This window comes from Phyllobates terribilis, unplaced genomic scaffold, assembly GCF_046119375.1.
Source record: "Phyllobates terribilis strain yellow unplaced genomic scaffold, ASM4611937v1 Scaffold_2__4_contigs__length_985480577, whole genome shotgun sequence".
Classification (NCBI taxonomy): domain Eukaryota; kingdom Metazoa; phylum Chordata; class Amphibia; order Anura; family Dendrobatidae; genus Phyllobates; species Phyllobates terribilis.
Window position 1 is genome coordinate 358,270,903 of NW_027362762.1, and position 27,094 is coordinate 358,297,996.

Genomic DNA, 27,094 nt, shown 5'->3' on the forward strand with positions numbered 1-27,094 from the left:
CAATAATCTTAATGGCGGTGTCTGGGTCACGAGCAGTTCTTGGTTTGAGGTAATTTTCGTAAAACTTTTCAGAGATCGTGGTCACTTGTGACCCAGTGTCCATCAGTCCCTGTACGACAATTCCTTCCAGGACAACTTCAAGTGTCGGGCTATTCGAGGCAAGAGCACTCCGCCATCGGCTCTGTTTTTCCACACCCCTCTCCTTGGCCTCCCCTGCTGCGCGAGCCTCAGCTGCAGGGGTGTCTAGTTTAACGGCGGCCATTGTGGTGAGGCCCGGCGTGGTAGCTCTGCTTGTGGATATGGCTGGGGTTCCATTCGCTGGTCTGATCGAAATTCCCTTCGCTGGGGTGACTGAGGGTTTGTTCGTTGGTGCGACGGAGGTTGTTGCAGAGGGAAGTGTTGAGGACAACGATTTGCCCTATGGCGAGGATCACCGCATGACCAACACTGTCCCACGGGACGACTAGGCTGTCTTCGCTGGTCTCCCTGTCGGTCTAATGTTAACTGTAATATCTGTCTCTGTAAGTCTGCTACCATCTGTTTCAGGTCTTCCGTGTCACTGTTCGGATTTTTAATGTCAGATATGGATCTGCACGCAGCACCTTGAATCCCCACATCCATGACGGGTCCCCTTGAACGTTCTATGGCTTCCTGTTTGACTTCAGCAAAAGTAAGAGCCGGCATCATCCGGATCAAGTCCTGTAACGTGCGGTTAAGATACTGGTCTCTCAGTCCTATTACAAATTGGTCTCTCAGTACCAGGTCACGAGAAGCCATACCAGCTAGTTGCTCCCCTTTTCCAAAGGTTTGTTCAAGGAGTACCTGAAGGGCGTTCGCATATTGGGGAATATCCTCCCATTCAAGCTGCGTCCGTCTAAAGAACATGTGTCGCAGTGTTCCCTGGTATGTGGTCGGCCCATAGGTGTCCTCCAGCACCCGCACCAAATCATCTACTGTACGCTGGCCCCTGACCGTCTCCAGTCTGACTGTCGTCCATGCCTCCCCCTCTAGTGTCAGTACCGCCATTTCTGCCAAGGTCTTAGGGTCAATATTATACATTTCCCCCAGTATCCGGACTTGTTCCGCCCACTCTGGTACAGGGTAGTTTCGTCCGCCAAATTTCCTGACCTGATTCACAATAGATACCGGCGGGGCTTTCTGACTGTACACACAGCCTGGGTGGGAATCCTGTTGGTCACAGATCCTGCCGACTACGCCAGATGAAGTGACCGCTGGCAAGGCCGCGCATTGGTATCCATGATCTGGCCCAGCAAGATCCCCACACACAGACTCTATCTTGATAACGGTATCTTTACTCGTATACATTTTTAACACAGCAAAGAAAAAAACAATAAATGACAACCGTAAATATGCACAGTAATAACGTGTACTGATAAGCTGACCCTCACTGTCCCTACTCACATGTTACCAGTCCTTTACTCCAAAAGGATGTGTCCCCCGTCGCAGGCCTGTCTGTCTTTGCGGGAGGGCGTCCCAGCCGGAAAAAAAACAGGAACAGCAGAATTCGCGGAAAGAAAGGAAGGGATACTTCGGCCTCTCGCCAGAGGTCCCGCTTACAGTCTCTCTGATCCGGATAGAAGCTCTGGTGGGTCACCTTATGTAGTCCACACTCCAGTAGCAGGGAGTGTAACAGCTGAATCCTTCAGCAGTGCAGGAGCTGGGGAAGGCTCAGAGGATATGGTGTCAGATAGAAGAAATCACGTTGAGAGTCTCTCCTGCGCCACACACGAGGGCCTGCACACCGTCCTGGCTCTTTTCACAGACCACAGCAGACTCTACGCACGCTTTTTCCTGCTTCCCACTTTGGTCACGTGACTCTCTAGGGCGGGACACAGGAGGCTCAGTCTTTTTCTCTGTCATCACACCCTGCGCAGGTGCAACCTCTGGCCACAAAGTGGCAACATCATCCTGTGTAATCACTTCTGTAACAGGCTCTATATCAATTATCACAGAACAGCCAGAGCTGGCCAGCTCACTACACGAGCACTATCAGCCCCCCACATTACTCCTGTTGGGGGCTGGTTATTGTTTTATATTCAATGTTCTGGTGTGCTTAGATTGGATAGATGCCTTGTTTTCTGACTCTGTTTTTGTTGCACATTTTGAGTCTGCCTTTTTGGTAGAAGAATACAATTTAGATGATGCTCGGGTGGCACGGTAGAATGTAGCAATTGTTGGACCAACTTCACTCTGAAGGTTGGAGACGGCACCAGGAGAGAACCTGCTCAGGGATTGAGCGGGTTGACATGAGATAAAGGAATCAGCGAGGTGGCGGTACTCTGTCCAGGAAAAACACACAGTGCAATCTTCAGTGAATATTATTACCTTGTTGAAGTTGACCAATTAACAGATCACAAACCAGTTTTCAGCTCCGCACAGGAGCCTTCATCAGGTGTTTTTCCTGGACAACGCACTGCCACCTCGCCAATTCCTCGATCTTTTGATCCTTTGGACTTCTTGATTACTCTCCTTTACTAGCATCTGCCTGTTCCTATGGACTTGAATCAGTTTTCCTGAGTATCACACTTTTGGGTACAATTTTGTCTTTGTCTCTGCCTTTCTGACGTTGATTCGGCTTGACTGATCCTGGAGACATTTGTAACAAAGGTCAAATCCCTGTATAGGAGTAAATAGCTGAGGTCCATGAGTCCTTACAAAATTGCCACATTAGATGTGAAGGACAGTATTCCCCAAACAGTGGCTCTTGAGCCATAAATTAGAGACACTATTTATATAGCGATCAGGAAGGCAGAGATGGTATTAAACCCTCTTTGCCTGTGCTGTGAGGAGTCTGGCTGTGCTTGACAGCTGGATTCGCACTCCTGCACAGACTTGTATTGCTCTGCATAGACTTTTTAGAAAGTCAGTGCAAGGTAAAGCACAGACCACCCAGATGTTTAAAGTATATGTACGGTCCTAAGGTAGTTAAGCAATGCTTATGAAATGCCATTTAATGCGTATCCATTTTTACAAACAGTCAAAAATAGAAAAAACAATTGAAGTCTAAATATATTGACCATGATTAGAGTAAATGTTAGCACACACTGTGTCTTTTGATGAGGATTTTGATGCAAAATACAAGCTAAAAATCGCTATAATTTTTTTGGCATCTGATTGTAACACGCTTCCCATTCATTTGAATGGAAAAATACACCTATATTGTGTGGGTATGTGGCTATGGACTTTTTTTTTATGAGGACTTTTTTGCCTGAAAATACACATCAAATATGTAAAGGGATCTTTGTTTCATTTTGGTATATGAGAAGGTTTTTTTCCTCTAATTTATTCAGTGGCAAAATGTGGAGATTTTTTTTTTAAATTGAAATGCATCAAGAAGTTTTAAACTGGATTTTTCAGCCTGAAATGTCTGTGTGAATGTACCCCAAATGGTTTTCTTGTCTCTATAGACAGCATGACTCTTGTCCGTGGGTTATACCTGGCATTGCAGCTCAACCTCAACTAGAAAGGGAATTAGCAGCAATATCAGATAAAGCCAATGCACAATGGTGGCGCTGATACTGGGAAAATGACATTTATTTTCTAATCCTGGATGACCTCTTTAAAAAAAAAAGTCTGAAATGTCTGGACTATGTCGTATTGCAATGTGACGGCGTCATTTCAAGGGCTTTTTGCAGTATTGCTTTCCATAGTTTCTTACATAAAATCTTATAAGTCTTGTATTTTCAATATAACTGCTCCTTTGTAACACAGAAAAAACATACCTAAGTATCAATGCACAGCTCCAGAGAAAGCATTTCCCCGCAAAACGTATTGCTCTGCACAGCAGAAAGGATCGTCAACTTTCTTATAGATAGTACATGTGGTGCCCATTAAGTTAATAGAAACCATTTTGCAGAGAATTCCAGAATTCTTATACTTTAAGACTATAATGAGCACATAAGACATGAATAAAATATGTCTCCCATGCTGAAAAGTCATTTAGTAATGTATCCATGCAAAAAATGTTCCACAACGGGGAGATCAACAGCTTAGATGAAGCTGATAGAATTTATGCTGTTGAAGGAAAGCACTTTGTAAATCTCTATTCGTGCCGTGTGTTAGTTTTAGAGTATTTTGACTTTGTTTATAAAATGTGATGAAAATCCCACACATGGACAAACTGTCTGTCCCAAGTGAGCTGCAATAAAAGTTCTTAGGAATAAGTTAAACTAAAAAGAACAATAAGCGCAAGGCTAGCAATGATCATTCCACCTCGTTAACTACACGCTAGCAATATACAGTAAATCTCAAAGTGACCTAGCATTTAATTGGTAGTGTAGGATCGTCCTTCATCATCCTGGCATTTCTATTATATACATCCATGAAGAGTGGACTTGTGACACTGGATAATGTGAAAAGCTACATCAGGTAATATGAAAATAAAGTGCATCTTAAAGGTAAACCATATCTTCTTCATTATTCATTATCATACAGATTGCTCAATTAAAGGTAGCAGCAATACTACTGTAGGACTGTGGTCAATGGAGATGAGCAAATCAATTTGATGTGAAGCAAATTTGTGCCAAATTTGTACATTTGTTGGAGTCAGCGAATTCGAACACTATGCAATTCAGTTTGTTTGAATCATCTAAAATAGCCTCTGCCATTTTTGAAGATTGCATCAACCATAAAAAGATAACAGGACCTCAGACTTCCCCATAATGGCTTACAGCTATCACATTACATGGTGTAGCACAGAAAATCAGGAGAGACTATCATAGCTTGTATAAAAGCCAAAGCAGTAAATGCAGCAGCCATTTTGGGGCGAATCTGGATATTGAGTGGACGTCACAGCTATCAGCTTAGCAAGATGAAGAGAGAAAACCATAAATCACTGAAGAAACTGTACAGATAGTGCGTGACATCACAGCAGTGAAGTTGATTAGTGAGGGAAAAAAGAACAGTGTCATACATTTTTAGAGCAATTGAAGGCTTTGGAGTATTTTTAATTTGGTCGCTGGGAAAATTCAATGAATCTGGTGAATTCTAATTTCAAAAGATTTCCTTATGTGTAGTGGGCAAGTGATCGCTAGATTTAAAAGAATAAATATCCCTCAGAGAAGTTTTATATCTTACTTAGGAACATTTTACATTAGAAATACGTACAAAACTAAGTAAAAAATAAAATTCAATTCAAGTAGAAAAAAGAATAAAAACATGTTGATGACCCATGCCAACCCAAACAGTATCCATATCTATTTTGATCAACCTAAACCGTATACATCAAAATTACTAAAAAAGGGAAAAACTGACTAGTTTTCAATAGCATGCTGCATCTGATTTTCACTAGTTTTTGGCCTGTGTAGCGTTTTCACCATCTTTTTTTCTTGTTTGCAAAAAAATTAAAAGATTTTGAGCTTCTTCTACCTATTACAATATGTGCACACAATGTCTATGACATCAGCATACCAGCAAAGTTTTGCTGAAATGTCTTTGGCGTCTTGTTGGCCATTCTCTCTGCAACTTCCCACCAGTGACTTTTTTTTTTTAATTGTGTATATAAACTACTTCCATATGTTCAGATCACATCTTTTAGTTGCTTCAAGGCTTTTAAAGAGTGAAGCATTTTAAAAAAATCTAAAAAAAAGACAGAATATATACAATTTTTGTCGTTTTTTTTAGGACTTAAGGTGGGTTCCAGGAAGAAGCCTCCTAAAAAGATGTGTACACATATTATTAGATGGTAAAAAACAGATAGCACTTATTGCATCTGAGTGCTATCTGTTCTTTTACTGGACCTAGTCACTTTATTGGGTGGCTTTGATCAGCAAATCAGTTCAAAAGTGGACAAATTGTCTACAAAAAAATAATTAAATATGACCATGCCAATAATGGCATGAGACCGATAGTGAGTGAAAAATGTAGAAGTGGTGACGTGTTTCTATTCTACTTTTCCTCAGATTGTTCTGCTCCTGATTTTGGCTTACAAATACTGATGTAAAATACTGAATGTGTGAACGTGGCTATTCATGGCATAAGCGTGCTATATACTTATTATTAGTATAAAATTCCTTAATTCTATGGCAGATCACAAGCCATGTAACAATGTTAAAAAAAAATCTGTTAACCATACCCTAAAAGAGACAATACAACATTTTCTCAATATAATTCATCTCAACTCAAAGGTTTCCGCATTCCTTTAGCCTGTAGCCTGCAGAAATCTTTTGCATTCCTGGCCAGATAATGCCATGCTATAAATGTAAGGAAAATGTAAAATGCAACTTTCCAGTTTCTTCAGTTGTCGCAACTATTAGGGAACCTTCACATTCCGTTCTGTGTCCCCGTCGGGGCATACTTCCCAAATTCCCCGGAAAACGGGGTCTGGACATATGCTTTGACAGGGGCCATAGACCGCAATGGTGACCACAGAGAGAACGTGAGCTCTGCCGTGCACTTTTTTAAGGAGTGTACGCCCACAGAAGGCAGACACTCAGACGCAGCAGCCTACATCTGAGTGAGCCTCCTATGGCCCCGTCACAGCATACGTTCAGACAGCATTTTGCGGGGAATTTAGGATGTATGCCCCGACGGGGACACAGAACGCAATATGAAAGCACCCTTAGACTAATCTGATCTAATCTTTTGACTTGGTTAGCATCAGAAGCAGGGCCGGCTCCAGGTTTTTCTGGGCCCCGGGCGAAAGAGTCTCAGTGGGCCCTTTTAACACATACACGATTCATGAGGCACAGATAAGGCGGAGAAATATATATATATATATATTATATATATATATATATATATATATATATATATATATATATATATATATATATATATATATATATATATATATATATATATATATATATATATATATATATATATATATATATATATATATATATATATATATATATATATATATATATATATTTATTACACATGGCCCAGCCTGCCCCCTCATCCTTCACATACGCAGACATATGCGCGCGCACACACGGTACGCAGACATATGCACACGCACACACGGTACGCAGACATATGCACACACACACGGTACGCAGACATATGCGTGCGCACACACGGTACGCAGACATATGCGCGCGCACACACGGTACGCAGACATATGCGTGCGCACACACGGTACGCAGACATATGCGCGCGCACACACGGTACGCAGACATATGCGTGCGCACACACGGTACGCAGACATATGCGCGCGCACACACGGTACGCAGACATATGCGTGCGCACACACGGTACGCAGACATATGCGCGCGCACACACGGTACGCAGACATATGCGTGCGCGCACACGGTACGCAGATCTATGCACGCACACACACGGTACGCAGACATATGCACGCACACACACGGTACGCAGATATATGCGTGCGCACACACGGTACGCAGACATATGCGTGCGCACACACGGTACGCAGACATATGCGTGCGCACACACGGTACGCAGACATATGCGCGCGCACACACGGTACGCAGACATATGCGCGCGCACACACGGTACGCAGACATATGTACACATACAGACATACACATAGATAAAACAGACAAATATATATACACAGTCATATACACTGACATTCACATACATGCACTCACACAGACCCATTACTAATATTTTTAATATGGGGATTGGGGAAGCCTCACTCACCTGTCCCCGGTCCAGTGTCCTGTCCAGCAGCTCCTCGGGTATGGGGCAGTGCAGGGCCCCCGGCGTGTCACAGACTTCATGGCCCTGGAACATCAGAGGGGCCCACTTGCGGTCGGGTCCGGGCCCCTCCCGCCCATCTGTGCAGGACCTCCGCTCCGACGGTGTTTGATTGCCGGCACTCCCCCAGACATGGCCGCGCGCTGTGCGGCTGTGTCTGCTAGTAATGACGCGGCAGGAGCGACACACAAGCACAATTAAAGGTGCAGTGCCGTCGACCCTGCCGTGTCATTACTAGCAGACACAGCCGGACAGCGCGCGGCCATGTCTGGGGGAAGTGCCGGCAATCAAGCAGCGCCTGCGTCCCTGAACAGGTGCCGAGGAAGCGGCCAGGGCCCCGACAGTGAGTGGGCGGGTGGGTGTGTGGGCCCGGCCCCGACAGTGAGTGGGCGGGTGGGTGTGTGGGCCCGGCCCCGACAGTGAGTGGGCGGGTGGGTGTGTGGGCCCGGCCCCGACAGTGAGTGGGCGGGTGGGTGTGTGGGCCCGGGCCCCGACAGTGAGTGGGCGGCTGGGCCCCTCTGATTTTCCAGGGCCCCGGCACTTGCCCGGGTACGCCGGGTGCTGACGCCGGCCCTGATCAGAAGACAGATACTGGGGGAGATTTATCAAGTTAAATGTGCCAGAATGATGGTGTAATGTGCACCAACAAAAACCTCTCTTACATGTCTTCCACTATATTTTTGGTTTTTTACCCTTTTCTGGCCTGGGGCATACTAGTACGCCCCAGGTCATCACTCCAGGTTAAGCGCGGGCGCCGGCGCTGAGCCTGCAGTGAACTGGGCACATGTTTATACAGCTGATTCATACAGCCGACATGTGCCTGCAACAGCCAGGGGTGGAATCGCGATCCACCTGCGACTGTTAACGAGTTAAATACCGCTGTCAGTCTCTGACAGCGGCATTTAACATCGCTGCACCGGAAGCGCGGCATTAGCCCCCCCATCGGTGACCCCGTCACATGATCGCGGGTCACCAATGGGTTGGCATGACAACCCGGGTTCTGCAGCAGACCCCTGTGGTTGTCATGTTCTGATTGCTATGAGCGCCGCCTAGTGGTCGGCGCTCATAGCAAGTGAGCATTTCTGCTGCATACAGGCGATCTGCTCATCACCTCTATGTAGCAGAGCCGATCAGGCAACTGCTGCTTCTAGTTTCCTATGGAGACTATAGAAGCAAGCAAAAAGTGTAAAAAAAATGTTTTTAAAAATATTAAAAAAAAATATACAAAAGTTTAAATCAACCCCCTTTCACCCCATTCAAAATAAAATAATAAAAATAAAACCACACATATACATATTTGGTATCGCCGCGCTCAGAATCACCTGATCTATCAATATAAAAAAAGAATTAATCCGATCGGTAAATGGCGTAACGAGAAACAAATTCTAAACGCCAGAATTACGTCTTTTTGGTCGTCGCAACATTGCAATAAAATGCAATAAGGGGCGATCAAAACATCAGATCTACCCCAAAATGGTATCAATAACAATGTCAGTTCGGCACGCAAAAAGTAAGCTCTCACCCTGCCCCAGATCTCGAAAAATGGAGACGCTACGAGTCTCAGAAAATGGCGCCTTTTTTTTTTTTTTTTTTTTTTTAGAGCAAACTTTGGATTTTTTTTTCACCACTTAAATAAAAAATAACCTATACATGTTTGGTGTCTACGAACCCGTAATGACCTGGAGAATAATAATGGCAGGTCAGTTTTATCATTCAGTGAATGTGGGAAAAAAAAAACACAACTGTGGAATTGCATTTTTTTTGCAATTTCACCGCACTTGGAATTTTTTCCCCGTTTTCCAGTATACAATATGGTAAAACCAGTGATGTCATTCAAAAGTACAACTTGTCCCGCAAAAAAATAAGCCCTCACACGGCCATATTGACTGAAAAATAAGAAAAAGTTATGGCTCTGGGAAGAAGGGGAACAAAAAATGAAAACGCAAAAACGCAAAAATTGCAAGGTCATTGAGGGGTTAAATGTGGTCAAATGTGGAAAGGTAGCCAGTTTTAACTCGTATTTTATTCCCTCTGCTCCCCTGAGTAATATGATTTTTTTTAAAAAAAAATCTACTATAAGGTTCCAGAAATATGGACCTTTTTATTTTATGGTTATGGTTTATGGTTATGCGAGCAACACACCCTTCTCTATGATTTTCCCCTTGAAAATTCCTTGCTATTAAAACAACCATCAATACATAAATATGTAGCCAATTGACAATCGTTTTTGGCTATAGATAATATACTTTAAATCCTACCTAAGTATCTAAAAATTAATGTCTTTTTACATGGTCTGACTGGCTGTTAGGTGGTCTTTTGATTGTCTGTTTACACAGGCAAACCAAAGCAAATGGTGCTCACTGAGCGATCTATATTAGAGCGCATAGTCAGCCATTGTTCTCGGTAGTAACATAGTAATATAGTTTTTAAAGCCGAATAAAGACTTGCGTCCATCAAGTTCGACCTATTAGTTCTGTAATTGCTAAAGTTGATCCAGAGGAGGGCAAAAACCTTGAGGCAAAAACCTCAAATGATTTAGCCAATCTTCACCTAAGGAAAAATTCCCTCCCGACTCTGAAACCAGCAGCCAGAATAAATCCCTGTATCAACCTACTATTTTATTTTATTTTTAAGTATACGCTGAAATCTGCCTGGTATCTAGAAATGCATCCAGTCCCCGCTTGAACTGGTGTAGTGAATCCGACATTACCGTCTCCTCACTCAGTGAATTCCATATTCTCACTGCTCTTACCGTAAAGAACCCCTTCCTATGCTGGTGCTGAAACCTTTTCTCTTCCAGTCTTAGTGAATGCCCTCTTGTTACTGTAATATCCCTCCTTTTGAACAAATCCCGGGCAAGATCTCTATACTGTCCCCTAACATATTTGTACACATTTAGTATGTCCCCCCTCAACCTTCTCTTTTCCAGACTGAATAGTCCTAGTTTTGCCAACCTCCCTGGGTACCTTTTCAAGCTCATTTATATCCTTTCTATATATTGGGGCCCATAACTGAGCACAGTATTCCTAGTGTGGTCTGACCAGTGCTTTGTACAGTGGAAGAACAATGTTCTCATCCTTTGCAGCTATACCTCTTCTGATACATCCCATTACCCTGTTTGCCCTTACAGCAGCGGCCTGACTTTGGGCACTCCAATTTAGTTTGCTATCAATCAAGATGCCCAAGTCCTTCTCCATCTCTGAATTCCCCAATGATTTCCCATTCAGTGAGTACTGGTGACTTCCTGTTTACAAAGGATGATGCACCACCTCATTTCACCCGGTGATCGGTAGCCTATTTACACAATTTTCTTGCACTGTAAATGCCCATTTAGACAGTATTGATAACTATGCCCCTAGTTGTAGATTATAAAACATCCATACTAAAACATACCAAATACATCGCCCCTCAACATCTTCTCTTGTCCAATTCCATTGTCATAGTCCTCATCCTGATCCTCTTCCTCTCCTTCCTCCTCTTCATCTTCAGTCTGGTCACCTTCTTCAAATTTTTCTTCAACTTCCTCATTATAAGTTCCACCAATGTAGATGCCATCCACGTAGTCAAATGGCTGCAGGCGTGTTTTAGGTGATGGCGGTATAACGGGTTCAGGTATTAAGTTCTTTTTATCTTCATTCCTCTTTAGACTGTTCTTATAAGCCAAGAGTTTCTTGATTGTGTCTTTTGCACTTCCAACGGTTTTGGGGTTTTCCTTCACAGGCTTGTCTGGAAAAACTGAAGGCAAACAATTCATTCCATTAATATAATTATGAATTGGCAGATATGAGGATTTATTAAACATAATGAATATATCATTCTCTTACTTATGGCTTCAATGCAGAATTCTGCCCATAGTTTAACAATAAGGCTAGTCTCGTTCTAGTAAATTTTTTGCTGCACATCAATCACAAAAACAAACATACATTTAAAGACCCACGTGTATTAATAGTGACTTATTTTTATCCGGTCTTATTTTTTTTTTTGCATAAGTTTTGCAGAAGTGTTTTGTTACCTGCCATTTATTAAGTTGTCGGATTTTGTAATAAAGAAGGTGTTGTGCTTTAGCTTTGGTTTTGTGGTTCACATTTTATACTAAATAACCTATAATTGCTCCTCAGGTAAAATGCAGAAAAAAAAAAAATTAATTTAGGAAAAAATTTTAATTTTACCAATTAATAAACATTATGAAGCATGAAAAAATGACTGACAAAGCTATCAAAATATTTTCAAAACACCCCTGTACTGTCTGATTTTGTTATTTTACAAGAAAGGCAATTTTTGGGGTGTGTGGCACCCATGACTGTAGCGCCAGAAAATGCCTGCATGGGTAATATAATTCATATGTATTGCCAGTTATGGTGAGGGTAAGTTCTCTGCGGTTTTCATTACATCCACACTTTGTTACCCGATCCCTTACTGGAGGATTGTGCACTTTTGTCCAAACCTGGAAGTTGTGCACAATCCCTCAGAGAGGGGAGGAGGTGCTTGAGAAGTTGTAGTTTTGGTGAGGAAAGATGTAGAATCATGGAGGGTCCTGGTGCAAGGGAGAGAAGCATGCTCCCTCTGCAAGGGCAAGTTGCACAAGGCCAGGTTTCAGTCCCGAGAGCACAGAAACTTCCAGGGTCCGTGCTAAACTGAAAGCCTGTTCAGTCTTTATGACTGGCAGAAGAGTGCTTTTTTCTAGGGGCTCAGCGATGCATAGAATCAGGAACTCTACTACAGGAGAAAGTAGGTGTTTTCCACAGGATTCAAGCTGCCTGCTCACTGGAAGGGATCACTGATCCAGTAACTGGGGATCCAAGAAATAGTCTACCAGAGGTATAATTAGCAGCAGGCTACACAACCTCACAGAAGAGAATCTGAACCCCCACCATGCAGGTCTGACCAAAACCCTGTATGTGAACTGTATAGAAGCTTCCGGAACTGTTGCAGAACTTCAGTAAAAAGGTACAAACTGGTTATTCCCCTGTCTCAAGCGGATTATTCTCTGCTGCGCCATTCCTGCTCCAACTCCCCTGGGAGCCAGCCCTGGTTGGGAAAGGTTAATCATCTGGCACTGCTCATCACCACCTAACTCCCAGGGATCTTCATCAGTGTCCGGCCATACCAAGCCGAACATCCCAACTGGTGTCACAAACCCTTTTTATTATTTTATTATTTACCCCCACGATTGATAAAGACTGGCGCATGCCCCCGGTCGGACCATAACAGCACTCGGACCACCGTGCACCAGTACCGTGACCGCAGCGGCCTGGCCCGGGCGGCACAGGTGCACTTTTCCAGAAGTGGAAAAACCTCTTAATGCCGGTTGGTAAATTTAGTGGGAAAGTATTTGGCTAATATTGTGATAAAGGAGTTTTCCCATTTTAACTTTCTTCTGCCCACAGACTTACGCCAGCTAAAGATAATGAATTGAGAGTTACCTAACTCTTCTTGCTCCAGCATGGGCTCTCTGCCAAATAATTGGTTTGATGACTACAGCGGACATCAACTCAGCAGAAAATCATTGGCTTAAGCGCTTCTGCCGATGTAAACGTCACAAACTGCTGAGCCCAGTGATTGGCTGCAGTGGTGATATGTAACTGTGAGATCACCGCTACAACCTGTAAACAATTAACTAATCAGCGATGCAGTAGCAGCACGGAAGCAAGGGAAAGGGGAGTAGTGCTGATTGTATTAATTTTAGGTAGGATAAATCTATAGGCAGAAGAGAGTCAAAAAAATGAAACCTCCCCAAGGGCTCTTCATTTTAGTGGACTCCAAACGTAATGTAAAATAAAAAATAAAATAATACTAATTTTTCCCGGGTCCTGCTTCAGTTTCCGGGTTTTAACAGCAGCAGTGATGTCACGTCGACAGCTCACACCACTGCTGCAGCCAATTAGTGAACTAGCTGGGTTGGCAGATGTTGATGGCCGAGTCCCTGAGCGATGTTTCTATAAGCACACACTACGGAACATGGAGTTTTATGATATATGCAGTTAATTCATCTACATATATTCTTCCAAGTACTCTGGATTTTATATCCTGGTCATCATGGGATTAAATAAAGGATCACTATACATGCTTCAGTAAGAACAAAGTCTTTGATCACTTTTATTTTGGTAAAGGAAGTTGTAGGAAATACATTATTCACAGGGCTCCTGTATGTTTATATGTAAGTTAAATTAAACATACCACACATTAACTTTGAGTGTAAGAATGTCTAATCACTGCCAAATTGCTGGCCATAATAGTAAATTTAAACATATGTTCTCATTTATTTTGATTTTTCTGATAAAAACAATGTGTGCAATGCATAATTCTCCATACGTGATTAAGCATGTAATAAATCTACTAAGCAAATAAATACTGGAGCTAAATACATAATAGACCAGTGAAGCGAAGCGTAAAATCATAGAGCAGAATAATAGCAACCTCCTCTCTTGAAAAATATTTTAGTGATGAGACTGAAGGCCATATGTTAAACCCTGGGAATGGAATGAAAGATTTCTATTACAGTATATACTGTTGCTGTTGAATATATTCATGTTTTTCATAAATAGTAGCGTATAAATCCAAACTGGGAAATAAAAATCTTCATGTGGTAAAAATGTCAATTACACTGATGTCCAGGTCTAAATATAATATTAACCACACTAACCCCTTGCCGAGGTTGGAAGTAATAATGCGTCCTAAGTTTGATGCGGGTGTATGGGCAAATGGAACTGGCTCCCCATACATGCTGCACCATACCTGGCTGGAAACAGCTGTGTTATACAGCCTGGTTCTGCTGCTAACAGCAGTGACATAAGCGAGCTTCGTTGGCTACTGCTTTACCATTTAAATGCTGCTGTCAATCTCTGAAAGAATGGGTTGATTGTGTGATGTAGTCATCATGACATCCATCAGCCAACCCCCCACAACCATGATGGGATCACAGAGTGTATGGGAAGCCATGGCAGCTGTGGGCCTATTGGTGCCATGGCTTCCCATACACTCTCCCCCATCTTGATGCTCCTATGAGATCAGTAATTTCTCTATGTCAGCAATAATTTAGAACAAACAATCAAATAATCATAGGTCCAAGTCTCCTAGGGGTACTAAAGTATTATTATTATTAAATAAAAGTAGTAAAGTAATATTAAAAAAAGATATGTCTCTTGGCAGGAGAGGAAAGAATACATGAACAAAAGCATAAAAACGATAATTGTACACTCTTGAGGGGTTAAAAGTGTTTTTACATTACACTATCTTACTTCTTTTAGCCCTTGTTTAGTGTTTAGGAAAATGCTTGTAAAGTCAGGATGCTGTCCTGCTCTTTGACTGTGTAGAGTCTGGGCTACACCTTTCCTCCATGCTGTGTTAATATCTGCACATGACTCATTAATTACTTTAGGTTAATGGAATCCATATATATATATATATATATATATATATATATATATATATATATATATATATATATATATATATATATATATATATATATATATATATATATATATATATATATATATACACAGTACAGACCAAAAGTTTGGACACATCTACTCATTTAAAGATTTTTCTGTATTTTCTTGACTATGAAAATTGTACATTCACACTGAAGGCACCAAAACTATGAATTAACACATGTGGAATTATACACTTAACAAAAAAGTGTGAAACAACTGAAAATATGTCTTATATTCTACTTTCTTCAAAGTAGCCACCTTTTGCTTTGATGACTGCTTTGCACACTCTTGGCATTCTCTTGATGAGCTTCAAGAGGTAGTCACCGGAAATGGTTTTCACTTCACAGGTGTGCCCTGTCCGGTTTAGTAAGTGGGATTTATTGCCTTATAAATGGGGTTGGGACCATCAGTTGTGTTGTGCAGAAGTCTGGTGGATACACAGCTGATAGTCCTACTGAATAGACTGTTAGAATTTGTATTATGGCAAGAAAAAAGCAGCTAAGTAAAGAAAAAGGAGTGGCCATCATTACTTTAAGAAATGAAAGTCAGTCAGTCCGAAAAATTGGGACAACTTTGAAAGTGTCCCCAAGTGCAGTTGCAAAAATCATTAAGCGCTACAAAGAAACTGACTCACATGAGGACCGCCCCAGGAAAGGAAGACCAAGAGTCATCTCTGCTTCTGAGGATAAGTTTATCCGAGTCACCAGCCTCAGAAATCGCAGGTTAACAGCAGCTCAGATTAGAGACCAGGTTAATGCCACACAGAGTTCTAGCAGCGGACACATCTCTTCAACAACTGTTAAGAGGAGACCTTGTGGAGCAGGCCTTTATGGTAAAATAGCTGCTAGGAGACCACTGCTAAGGACAGGCAACAAGCAGAAGAGACTTGTTTGGGCTAAAGAACACAAGGAATGGATATCAGACCAGTGGAAATCTGTGCTTTGGTCTGATGAGTCCAAATTTGAGATCTTTGGTTCCAATCACCGTATCTTTGTGCGACGCACAAAAGGTGAACGGATGGACTCTACATGACTGGTTCCCACCGTGAAGCATGGAGGAGGAGGTGTGATGGTGTGGGGGTGCTTTGCTTGTGACACTGTTGGAGATTTATTCAAAGTTGAAGGCATACTGAACCAGCATGGCTACCACAGCATCTTGCAGAGGCATGCTATTCCATCCGGTTTGCGTTTAGTTGGACCATCATTTATTTTTCAACAGGACAATGACCCCAAACACACCTCCAGGCTATGTAAGGGCTATTTGACCAAGAAGGAGAGTGATGGGGTGCTGCGCCAGATGACCTGGCCTCCACAGTCACCAGACCTGAACCCAATCGAGATGGTTTGGGGTGAGCTGGACAGCAAAGTGAAGGCAAAACGGTCAACAAGTGCTAAGCATCTCTGGGAACTCCTTCAAGATTGGAAGACCATTTCCGATGACTACCTCTTAAAGCTCATCAAGAGAATGCCAAGAGTGTGCAAAGCAGTCATCAAAGCAAAAGGTGGCTACTTTGAAGAATGTAGAATATAAAACATATTTTCAGTTGTTTCACACTTTTTTGTTAAGTATATAATTCCATATGTGTTAATTCATAGTTTTGATGCTTTCAGTGTGAATGTACAATTTTCATAGTCATGAAAATACAGAAAAATCAAGAGCAGGAGGATGGCTTGTAGGCACTTTCTGAAGCCTGGACATGGGTTAAAGGTATTGAGCCATCTCACAAGCACTGCAATATCTTTAAATGAGGTGATGTACAAACTAATTTTATTTTTAAAAAGGCATTTTCTTGGGGCCATTTGTGGTAACGGGAAAACCCCTATTAAATTTGTGCCCTTGGACACAAATGTGAGTGCACTAAACTTCTCTGCTAACTTGGAGAACAGCACATTTTAAAGTGTGATAATAAGAAAACAAAGATATATATTAGACCAATGGTTTTACACAGGAAATGGAAGTAGATCCAGCACTCAGGTTTGATAAAATCTTTACACTTTATTCTTCATGGTAAAAAATTACCTACAACGATTAAGAACACTGACAGCGTTTGAAACGCGCCAGAGGAACTTTTATCTATGCCTTGCTAGAATTTTTTACCATGAAGAATAAAGAGTAAAGATTTTATTTTACCTGTGTGCTGGACATATTTCTGTTTCCTGCTTATCCATGATGCCAATGTCAAGTCCGCACCTGACTTGGGTACGAGCTGGCGTGCTTTCAGTCTTCAATAGTTTTAGACAGTTTTGATTCTATGTAAAAATATGGAATTTGGAGACAACATCTGTTGCATCATCACAATAGCAATAGTGATCAGAATAGACATTAAACTGCAGGGTCATCAGGGAATAGATGCTCGCTATCTGGTCTTCTGTATTCTGTAGGAACTTTTGGGATAGTTGTCCACTGGCCATCAGGGACCAGAAGTGTTTCTATATGGACTTGGATGGAGATTGGCACTGGCAGCTATAATATGTCTGGCACTGATTGGTGCATTTATTTGAAGGAAAACGTGACTGGAATTGTAGTTGTTTTTTCTGATCCTCTGTTGTGTTAGCTTGTTAAGAGATCATAAAAACCACCTTAAAAAGGACCTGTCACCGGGTCAAAAGTGGCCAGTTTCTGCTCTTATTTAATTCTTTTTAATCCACTATACAGTTCCAGAGATATGCGCCATTTTATTTATTGCTACTTTTATGGTGTCTGCCAAGAATATGCTGTTCACAGGTTAGTAATGCAGAGCAGCCTAAAGACATACCCCGAGAGATTCCTGGTAAATGCCATAGAAATTGGCACTAAATGAACAGGTCCAATCTCTAAAACGGATTGTGAAAAAACAAACAGACCCCAAATACTTACTTTTGACCTGGTGACAGGTCCTCTTTAAAGTGAACAAATAGGATCATCTACACAAAGTCCCTAAACCATTAAAGGAATTATCCAGCCCGGATTTGGAAATAAAAAAAAGCACCCAGATTGCTGCAGAGTCCCTTGCTGGTCTCAGTATTTTCTGTTCAGTCCGGTTGATCATGGGACACCACTGCAGCCAGTAATAGGTAGTGACCAATGCACGTTTTATTATTGCATATCTAGGTGGAGTCTAATACAATGTGGTTAAAGAAACCTCATAATGTTTTATACAAGTTCAAATGTAGCTCTCAGACAACGTAAGCTCCAAGAAATGAACTTCATCGGAACATTGTCACCTTGGATGATACTCTTATTCCACTTGAATTGGCTGAATATTGCAATATATCATTTCCGCTTCTAGACAACAGGATTCATACACAAAGAGGGACTATGTAAAGTTCAAGCATTTCTCAGTTAGCTTAGATAACACTAGTTGCCCATATTAACGTGGGAGCTACACTAGGTCATTGCAGATTGCAATTCTGGATGTAATGTGCATGGTCTCTTCCAAGAATTTGATGTATTTGAGTGTAATATAGAAAAAAATCATTTGTAATGAGGATATAAATACAATTTGTATGGGAACCTTCCATGCATATATGGTAGTCAGTGCCAAAAATCACAATAGATTAAGTCCTGCATTTGTGCTCTTCTAACCTTATGCATATGGTGCTTGTACATGTTTATGTAGCTTAGCTACAGGCTACTAAATTTTCTAGTATCAGAACAACAAAGGTAATGGCAGTTCTAGGTCCATCACATGGAGGACATCATTGGTACCTTACGGACCCCAACATCTGTAATCTGATCCATTGGGTTCATGGTGTCCATCATTTTAATGGGCAAAATAGTTCTGCGTGTTTCTTTTTTGTCTGGCCCTACTGACAGGATCTATGAGGGAGGCTCCTAACAGCCTCTAATACAAATATGAACAGAGCGTAAATGTCCCTAATGTCTCAATTTTTCACAGTTTTCCTATAACGAATATACTTTTTATGATTCACATCTAAAGCACAGCCGCTCCCTCATTCTAGGAAAATCTCTCCATAAAATGTTAGAAGATTTATAAAAATACATATGCTATTGTATTAACTTTCTCCACTTAATAAGCTTTCAGCCCATGTTTAATTCCTAAAAGAATCGTCACTCATGAAAACGCTTTTACATAAGTGCTCAGATTTATAAGCCTTTGTCACATAAAAAAAATGATTCTCAAAATCTACTGAGGGATTGTCAAGGCTTTTAAAGCTTTTAATTGTCAAGAAAAAAGAAAGAAAATGTTACATTTTTCTTCACCATTTCCTAAACAATTATCTACTCTAAAGTGGAGTTATGACATAGTCTTCATAGGGGCCATTAGTCGTTTCTTCTGCTTTCAGTCATCATACCATTATATAATACATAATACAGTGCTCACATCAGATTTCTCATAAGGCTGTTTAAATTTGTAGTAGAAAAATATTTTAGGGAAAGATAAAAAATGGGGATAGATATGGGTGAATGCTTGGGAATGTTCACCATAAATTCATGCTTAATACACTCATGTCCATTTTTTAAGTGCAAGTGAATCAACTCTGTGCACACAATGTCGTTCTCAGGCAGAGTCCATCAGTAACCCGCCAGAAAGAGTACTATAAAAAATTAAAAAAGATGAACATATGTACAGCAATGTCAAAACGTCTTTTGTCACTTTTTATAACCTCGTCAGGCTTTCAAACCCGTGAAGCAACTAAAAGATGTGATATGACCATTCCACCTGGAAGTCGCCACTATTGTGTATATATAGAACGTAAAAAAAAAAAAATATGCCGGCGGCAGAGCCACCACAAAAGATGTCCAGGAAGATGTCACAAAAGATGCTTCAGCAAAACACTGCTGGCATTTTCCTGAAGTGTCTTCTGCTTCAAAAACGATGCGAGTAAGCCGGCATCTGAAAGACATTGTGTGCACATGCCCGAAGGGTATGCGCACCCTAAGCTTTTTGAAGTATTTTTGTAGCAGAAACTGAGCAGAAACTCTGAAAATCCTCCCCAAAAACTCAAAAAGTTGAAGTTTCTTCTCCAAAAACTCAACAAAAAGACCTAAGGATACAGTGGCATGTAAAGGTCAAAATTACTATTAGGCTGTGTGCCCACTATGCATTTTTTAAGCGTTTCCACAGTGGCAATTCCGCTGCAGAAACGCTTAAAAAACTCTTGGTAGAAGGCCTGCCATGTTCCCCAATGATAATCCACATAAGCTGTGCACATGCTGCGGAAATTTCCGCTGCGGATTATCATTACGGAAAAATCCTCAGCACTACCAATTATTTTGCGGAAGCGCGGCATTTTCGCCGCCATTGACTAGCATTGGAACGCATGTCATCCGCATCACTGGATCTGTACATGCGGATAATCATGCGGTTCAATGTGCGGATGGTGCCCGGGTTTGGAGAAGAGGAGACACTCCTCCGGACCCGGGTACCATAGTACCTGTAAAAAAAAGAATAAAATAAAAAATAAATATTATACTTACCTTCTGATGGCCCCCGGTGTGCTTGTCTCGGCTTGCCGGCAGCTCGCGGTGGACTAAAAGGAACTGCGGTGACGTCATTTAGTCATGTGACGGGTCACGTGACCGCTGACGTCCTTTAATCTACTGCGAGCTGCCGGCAAGCCGAGACAAGGACACCGGAGGCCATCAGAAGGTAAGTATAATATTTATTTTTTACCTTTCTTTCGGTCACACTATATATATCCATGCCGGTTGCATGGATTTATATAGTGTGACCAAGTTGTCAAGCACTTTCCAAGTGATGCTAAAATCACCTGGAAAGCGCTTGTCAACCCACATGCGGAAATGCATGTGAAGAACGCTTCACATCCGCATGTCCCTGGCAGGAAAAACGCATGTACAATCCGCATGTACAATCCACATGCGTTTTTTCTGCCAGGGATATGCAGAAACGCTCAGGAAAAATCGGAGCATTTCTGCATCGTGGGCACATAGCCTTATTGTGAACAGTTAAGAAAGTTTAAGATGAAAGGATCTCTAAAAGACAAAGTTAAAGATGAAACATTTCCTTTGTATTTTAGGCAAAAAAATATGTTGTAATTTTTTTCATTTTAAAAATTACAAATAGGGAAATGAGCTGATGCAAAAGTTTGGGCACCCTTGGAGATTTGTGTGCTCAGGTAACTTTGACCAAGGTTTCAGACCTTAATTAGCCTGTTAAGAGTTATGGCTTGTTCACCATCATCGTTAAGAAAGGCCAGGTAATGCAAATTTCTCAGCTTTATAAAAATGCAGTGTCACAGTTATACCGCAACAGAGGGGCCAGAAGAAGCACTTCACCATCATATTAAACAGTGCAGTTTTTTTCCTTGCTAGCAGTGTGAGGGCTAATCTGTTCTGTTTAAAGCCTCTGGAGCTTTCCTGCTTAGATGGTCTCAGCTGTTCAGTGTTGGCCTCTCCCCTCTGCTACATATGCTCGCCTTTGGCACTTAGGGATTGCCAGTGTTAGTTCATACTGCCTGGTTCTGGAGATGGAGGTGTAGTGCGTGGTTGGAGGTGGCGTTTGAAGATTTATTCAGAAGACTGTTGCCTGCAGTTTTTGTGTGCACATCCTCATCCTCTCCTAATTGGTTTCTCCTTCCTTTAACTCCCCAGTGTCCCACTCTGTTGTTTTGTAAGTGCATTTTGTATGATTGATATTTTCATTTATCCCTGTCAGTCTTCCCTTGTTTGTCTGGTTAGTGTATTCCTATACACTTTAGCTTCCCACCTGCCAGGGTGGGGGAGGGGACAGATAAGGGTTGATATAGGAGCATAGCAAGGCATGTGACCCCGGCGTCTTCATCATCAGAAGTAATCCGGGGGACAGGGATAGACTAGGGCACCCCCTAGCTTGAGGGATAAGGAAGGAGCCCCTTTGCCCCGGGATATCCTGCAACAGTGCTGAGACACCTAGCCTGCTCTAACATTGTGCCAAAAAACAGCAGCCATGGGTTCTTCTAAGCAGTTGCCTAGCACTCTAAAATGGTGGTGGCCCACAAAGCAGGAGAAGGCAATAAGAAGATAGCAAAGCATTTTCAAGTTGCCCTTTTCTCAGTTCAAAATGTAATTTTGAAATAGCAATTAACAGGAACAGTGAAGGTCAAGATAAGGTCTGGAAGGCCAAGCAAAATTTCAGTGATAGCTGCTCGTAGGATTGGTAGAGAGGCAAATCAGAACCCCCGTTGACTGCAAAAGATCTTCAGAAACATTTAACAGACTCTGGAGTTGTGGTACATTGTTCTACTGTTCAGAGACACCTGTACAAATATGGCTTTCATGGAAGAGTCATCAGAAGAAAACCTCTCCTGCATCCTCATCATAAAATTCAGCGTCAGAAGTATGCAAAAGAACATCTAAAACAAGCCTGACGCATTTTGGAAACAAGTCCTGGGGACCGATGAGGTTAAAATAGAACTCTTTGGCAACTATGACCAAAGGCATGTGTGGATTAAGAAGGGCACATCATTTCAGGAAAAGAACATCTCGCCAATCATTTAGCATGGGCGTGTATCAATCATGCTTTGGGGTTGTGTTGCAGCCAATGGCATGGGGAACATTTCACGGGTAGAGGGAAGAATGGATTCAATAAAATTTCAACAAATTCTTGATGCAAAAATAACACCATCTGTAAACAAGCTGAAGTTGAAAAGAGTACGGTTTCTACAAATGGATAATGATCCTAAATACACGTCAAAATCCACAATAGACAACCTCAAAAGGCATAAACTGAAGGTTTTACAATGGCCCTCACAGTCCTGTGATCTGAACATCATTGAAAATCTGTGGCTAAACCTCAAAATAGCAGTGCACACAATGTCTTATAGACACCAGTGCAGCCAGATCAATTTTGAAGTAGAAGACACTTCAGGAAAACACTGGTGGTATTCTCTGAAGGGGCTTTTATAAGGTCTCTTTAGCCATATTTTGCAGTAGCTTTGCCGCCGGTGTGAATTTTTTTAAATTGCATATATATCGTAGTGGTGCCTTTCAAGCAAAATCTTCCATACAAATTGACTGGTCATTTCTCATAGCAGTGTCACGGCTTTCAAAGATTGAAGTAGTTAAAAGAAGTTATACAAGACAGAACATTTACACAGAAAGACGTTTTAACATTACTGTGCATTATTCTGTTCATTATTTTTGTTGTATGTTTTTTTAGAATTTTATCAGGTGGACTATGCCTGAAAAGAATGCCATGTGCTCATACATAAAGCGGTTTTCATACATGGCAGTAAATTTGGAAGATTTTCTATAGACTTTGGTGGCAAATACTGTAAATACATCACATTTAGATCATATCATTTTAGAAGTTTATTAAGCACGGTATAAGTGTAATTCATGGTGTTGGCACCAATTTTCTAGGCAAATTATTTACTATAATCAATAACTTGTGACCTTACCTGAACAGACATATCCACTCCCCTTGTATCCTTGCTTACATCTACACTTATAGGATCCTAGAGTGTTGAGGCAATCGCTGTGAGGGCTGCACTTATGAGTGCTCACCAGGCACTCATTTAGATCTGCCAATAAAAAGCCAGTTCTGTACTTTATTTCATTCTACTCATAAAGAAAAGTCATTAATAAGCAGTAATAAGACATTTATTATGAAGAAAGCTTTGATTCCAGAGTTGTGACATATGACCAATTGAAGGAGTTTTCCAACACTTTGATACTGATAATGTGTCCTTAGGATAGGCCATTCATATTAGGTTGGTGGCTGTTACTGCTGACTGGAGGAGCCCTGACACACTAATGAGGTCCACGCACCTTCTACGCTTCCTTCTTTGTTTACCAGGCACAGTTCTCTACACTTCATGGTGGCTGGGTACCAGGTGCTACAAAATGTCTGAAACTGTGATGGTAAACAATGAACGGCATGCAGAACACGTATACAGGCTATTAATATCAAAGTCACAGTAAGTCCCTTTAAATCCATGATAAAAGATCGGGGGAATACTTATCAAGACTAGTGATAGTCTTTTCAAAGATGAGCTCTGTCTAATCTTCTCTGCCCCATTGATTGACAGTTTTCTGTGTGCACTGTGCATAGACAGAAACCTGCCTATCAGTGGTGGGGCAGTGGTATAGACAGAGATCATGAATATCGAGGACTACATATCAGGAGCATCATACATTCAGAGGTTTATCACAACTTTTGAAAGGGAGTAGAAGAGTAGCTGCTCTTAGCTACAAATCAAATGTCACATTTTATTTTTCAGAAGCTCTTTTAAAAGAGAATCTGTCACTTGCTTCATGCCACCCCATCTGAGGGCATCATGGGGTGAGGATAGAAGCCCTGGTTCAAATGTGGATTACCTATTGGTCTCCATGCTGTAGTTTTAAAGACACAATATTATCTGCTGCAGTTCTGCTCTTCTTGTCAATTATAAGATCCTATAAAGTAGTCTTTGATATTCATGACCTCAGTCTGTACCCCCACTCCACTACTGATGGGAAGCTTTCTGCCTATGCACAGTGTGCATGGAAACATTCAGAGGATGGTACATTACGGAGAGTCTTTGTGATTGAAAAATTACACAAACCGAGGAGACTGGCTGGGTACATTAAGAGCGGGAGAGGCTTTCTGGATTCTTAAACTGAATACTCCTTTACCCATTGGTGTCAGTTACAGAACAGATCTTATGTCCAGGTGCATCTTTTGTGTTTTCATTGGCTGTAAGCCATAATCATCAACATTAACAGAAATAAACACTTGAAATAGATCACTCTGTTTGTAATGACTCTATATACTATATGAGTTTCACTTTTTGTATTAAAGAACTGAAATAAATAAACTTTTTGCTGATATTCTAATTTAGTGAGATGCATTGTATTTTTTATTAACTTTCATGTTTATAATTCACTATTGCCTCTTCTATTTTCCATGCCTATTTATATGTACAATTATGGAACACATGTTTACATGGGTGGATCCATTTGCTTTGTCGATTTTACCCACAACATTTACTATTTAATGAAGCACCGTACACCAAGCTGTCAACTCTGATTAAGGGTTTTCCTACCGGAGATAAATAAGCCTTATGGATTTTTAATATGTGCACATTCTGACAATTTTTTATAATTCTATATGATTAAATGCGAAGTTTTAAATATTTTTATTTTGGTGCTGGACAACATCCCCTTTGGACCATTGAGAGCTATTTGATCTAGAAGCCAGACCATTGCATACTCTGTGCACCACACCCAGATCTCATACTGTCTACCCTGGAAATTTTCTGGGACACCTAGGTCTAGCACAGGAGTAATGAGCTGAATTGATACTTTGTCAAATATTTTGCACACAGAAAGCAGTTGATCAATGGTGTGGGTGAAGTTAGACAGAGCTCATCATTGAGAGAAATACCAAGCACCAGAAGATAAAACGGTGTTTCATCAAAACTACAGCAAGAAGGTCGGCAAGTAACCCAGCCTTCGAGTCAAGGTCTCTTTCATTAATTCATGCAGCTCTTAGATGGGGCACCAAAAACCAGGCGACAGATTCTCTTGTAAAGGTCCTCTAAAAAATGTGAGCTTGCATTTGCTTTGTTGCTATATGCAACTACTTCTCTGTTCCCTTTACCCAAGTATTGATAAACCTTAGTGTAATGAAAGCTGAAAAGGGAAAAATTGTAGATTACATTTTTGATTAGTTTCTTCTGTTAAAGGGGTATAACGTAATTTTTTTTTAATAAAATTACAAGTTATTATATTTACTAATATTCTTCCTGTGCCAATTTACCATAACTTTCATGATCGCTACATACAGGCAAAAGAAACTTTCATTGTTTAGTGCCAGAAGATAGAACTTGTAACAAGGTTTGGGAGGGCTAAACATTAGTCATCCGGTAACAAATTAAGGGAGGACTGAAACATTGGCCATTCTGAAACAAGGTTAAGGAGGACTGAAACATTGGCCATTCTGTAACAATGTCAGGGAGGACTGAAACATTGGACATCCTGTAACAAGGTAAGGGATGACTGAAGCATTGTCCATCCTGTAACAAGGTCAGGAAAGACTGAAACATTGGCCATCTTGCAATAAGGTCTTGGAGGACCGAAATGTTAGTGCTCTTGTAGCAAGGTCTGAGAGAACTGAACTAGTGTCCAGCTTGTAAAATGTTTCACCCTTGAACATGACATGCTGACTCTTCTCTACAACTAAAAAGTGCTTTGGTCTTTGTATATTATAGTGGACAAAATCTGTCCTGGTTATGTGATTGAAATACAAGCAAGTACATGGCTCATCACAAATTGTTCTGCTCCTGTGTTTAAATGATTAGTCAGTGATAGGATTCATTGAGAGACAAATCACTGGTTAGATATCATCTGTGATGTTGGCACAGAAAAAAAACACTATTGCATCCCTGAAGGAGTTAATTCTCACGAATAGAAGCTAATTTATTATTCATGGCCTTCAAAAGTTCTCCAAAAACAGTAAAAAAAACAAAAAACAAAACATTACAAATTAAATCAGAAATCTGTTAAAACTCTCATCTTACCTACACAGTCGTATCTGCTATTCACGTATTTTAAATCAAAGCCATGCTGGCATTTGCAGTAATAGCTTCCAAATGTATTCACACATCTTCGGTTAAAAGGGCAAAGTGCTTTCCCAGTGGCACATTCATCAATATCTAGAAAGAAATCAGTATTCTGTAAGAATTTTCAAGGGTGATTTAATATTGGCTACTAACATCAAAGGGTGCAAAGACTTAAACCATGGTATCATGAAGAGGTTCCGCTAAAATATACCTAGTCTTTCTGCAAAATTAAAATCTGGCAATTACTTAATTTATTGAAAACAATTACTTGATCTATAACTCTGGTCTCAACCAAAGAAAAAGTTTAATTCAGCTGAGTGAGTGAATACACTGTAAAATCTCTTTGTGAAATCCCAACACTATCCCTATTCACCATCTCTGCTATCCAGTGAATTACAGTTTGGTTATAAGGAAATGATGATAGAGTTTAATGTGTCGTCAGAAAATCAACTAATGTATAATCAGGCTTTTATTTTAAATGTA

General features: G+C 41.0%; 1 protein-coding gene across 2 annotated transcripts in view; it reads right to left on the reverse strand.

The window, feature by feature from the left end:
• EGFL6 (EGF like domain multiple 6) overlaps window positions 1-27,094 on the reverse strand; it is a 112,327-nt gene that overhangs the window by 32,845 nt on the left and 52,388 nt on the right. For both annotated transcript variants that reach the window (XM_073664694.1, XM_073664693.1), the window contains 3 exons: window positions 26,570-26,704; window positions 23,468-23,590; window positions 11,083-11,424 (listed from right to left, as the gene is read on the reverse strand). In XM_073664694.1, coding sequence (XP_073520795.1) covers window positions 11,083-11,424; window positions 23,468-23,590; window positions 26,570-26,704 — 600 coding nt within the window. The remainder of the gene's footprint in view (window positions 1-11,082; window positions 11,425-23,467; window positions 23,591-26,569; window positions 26,705-27,094) is intronic.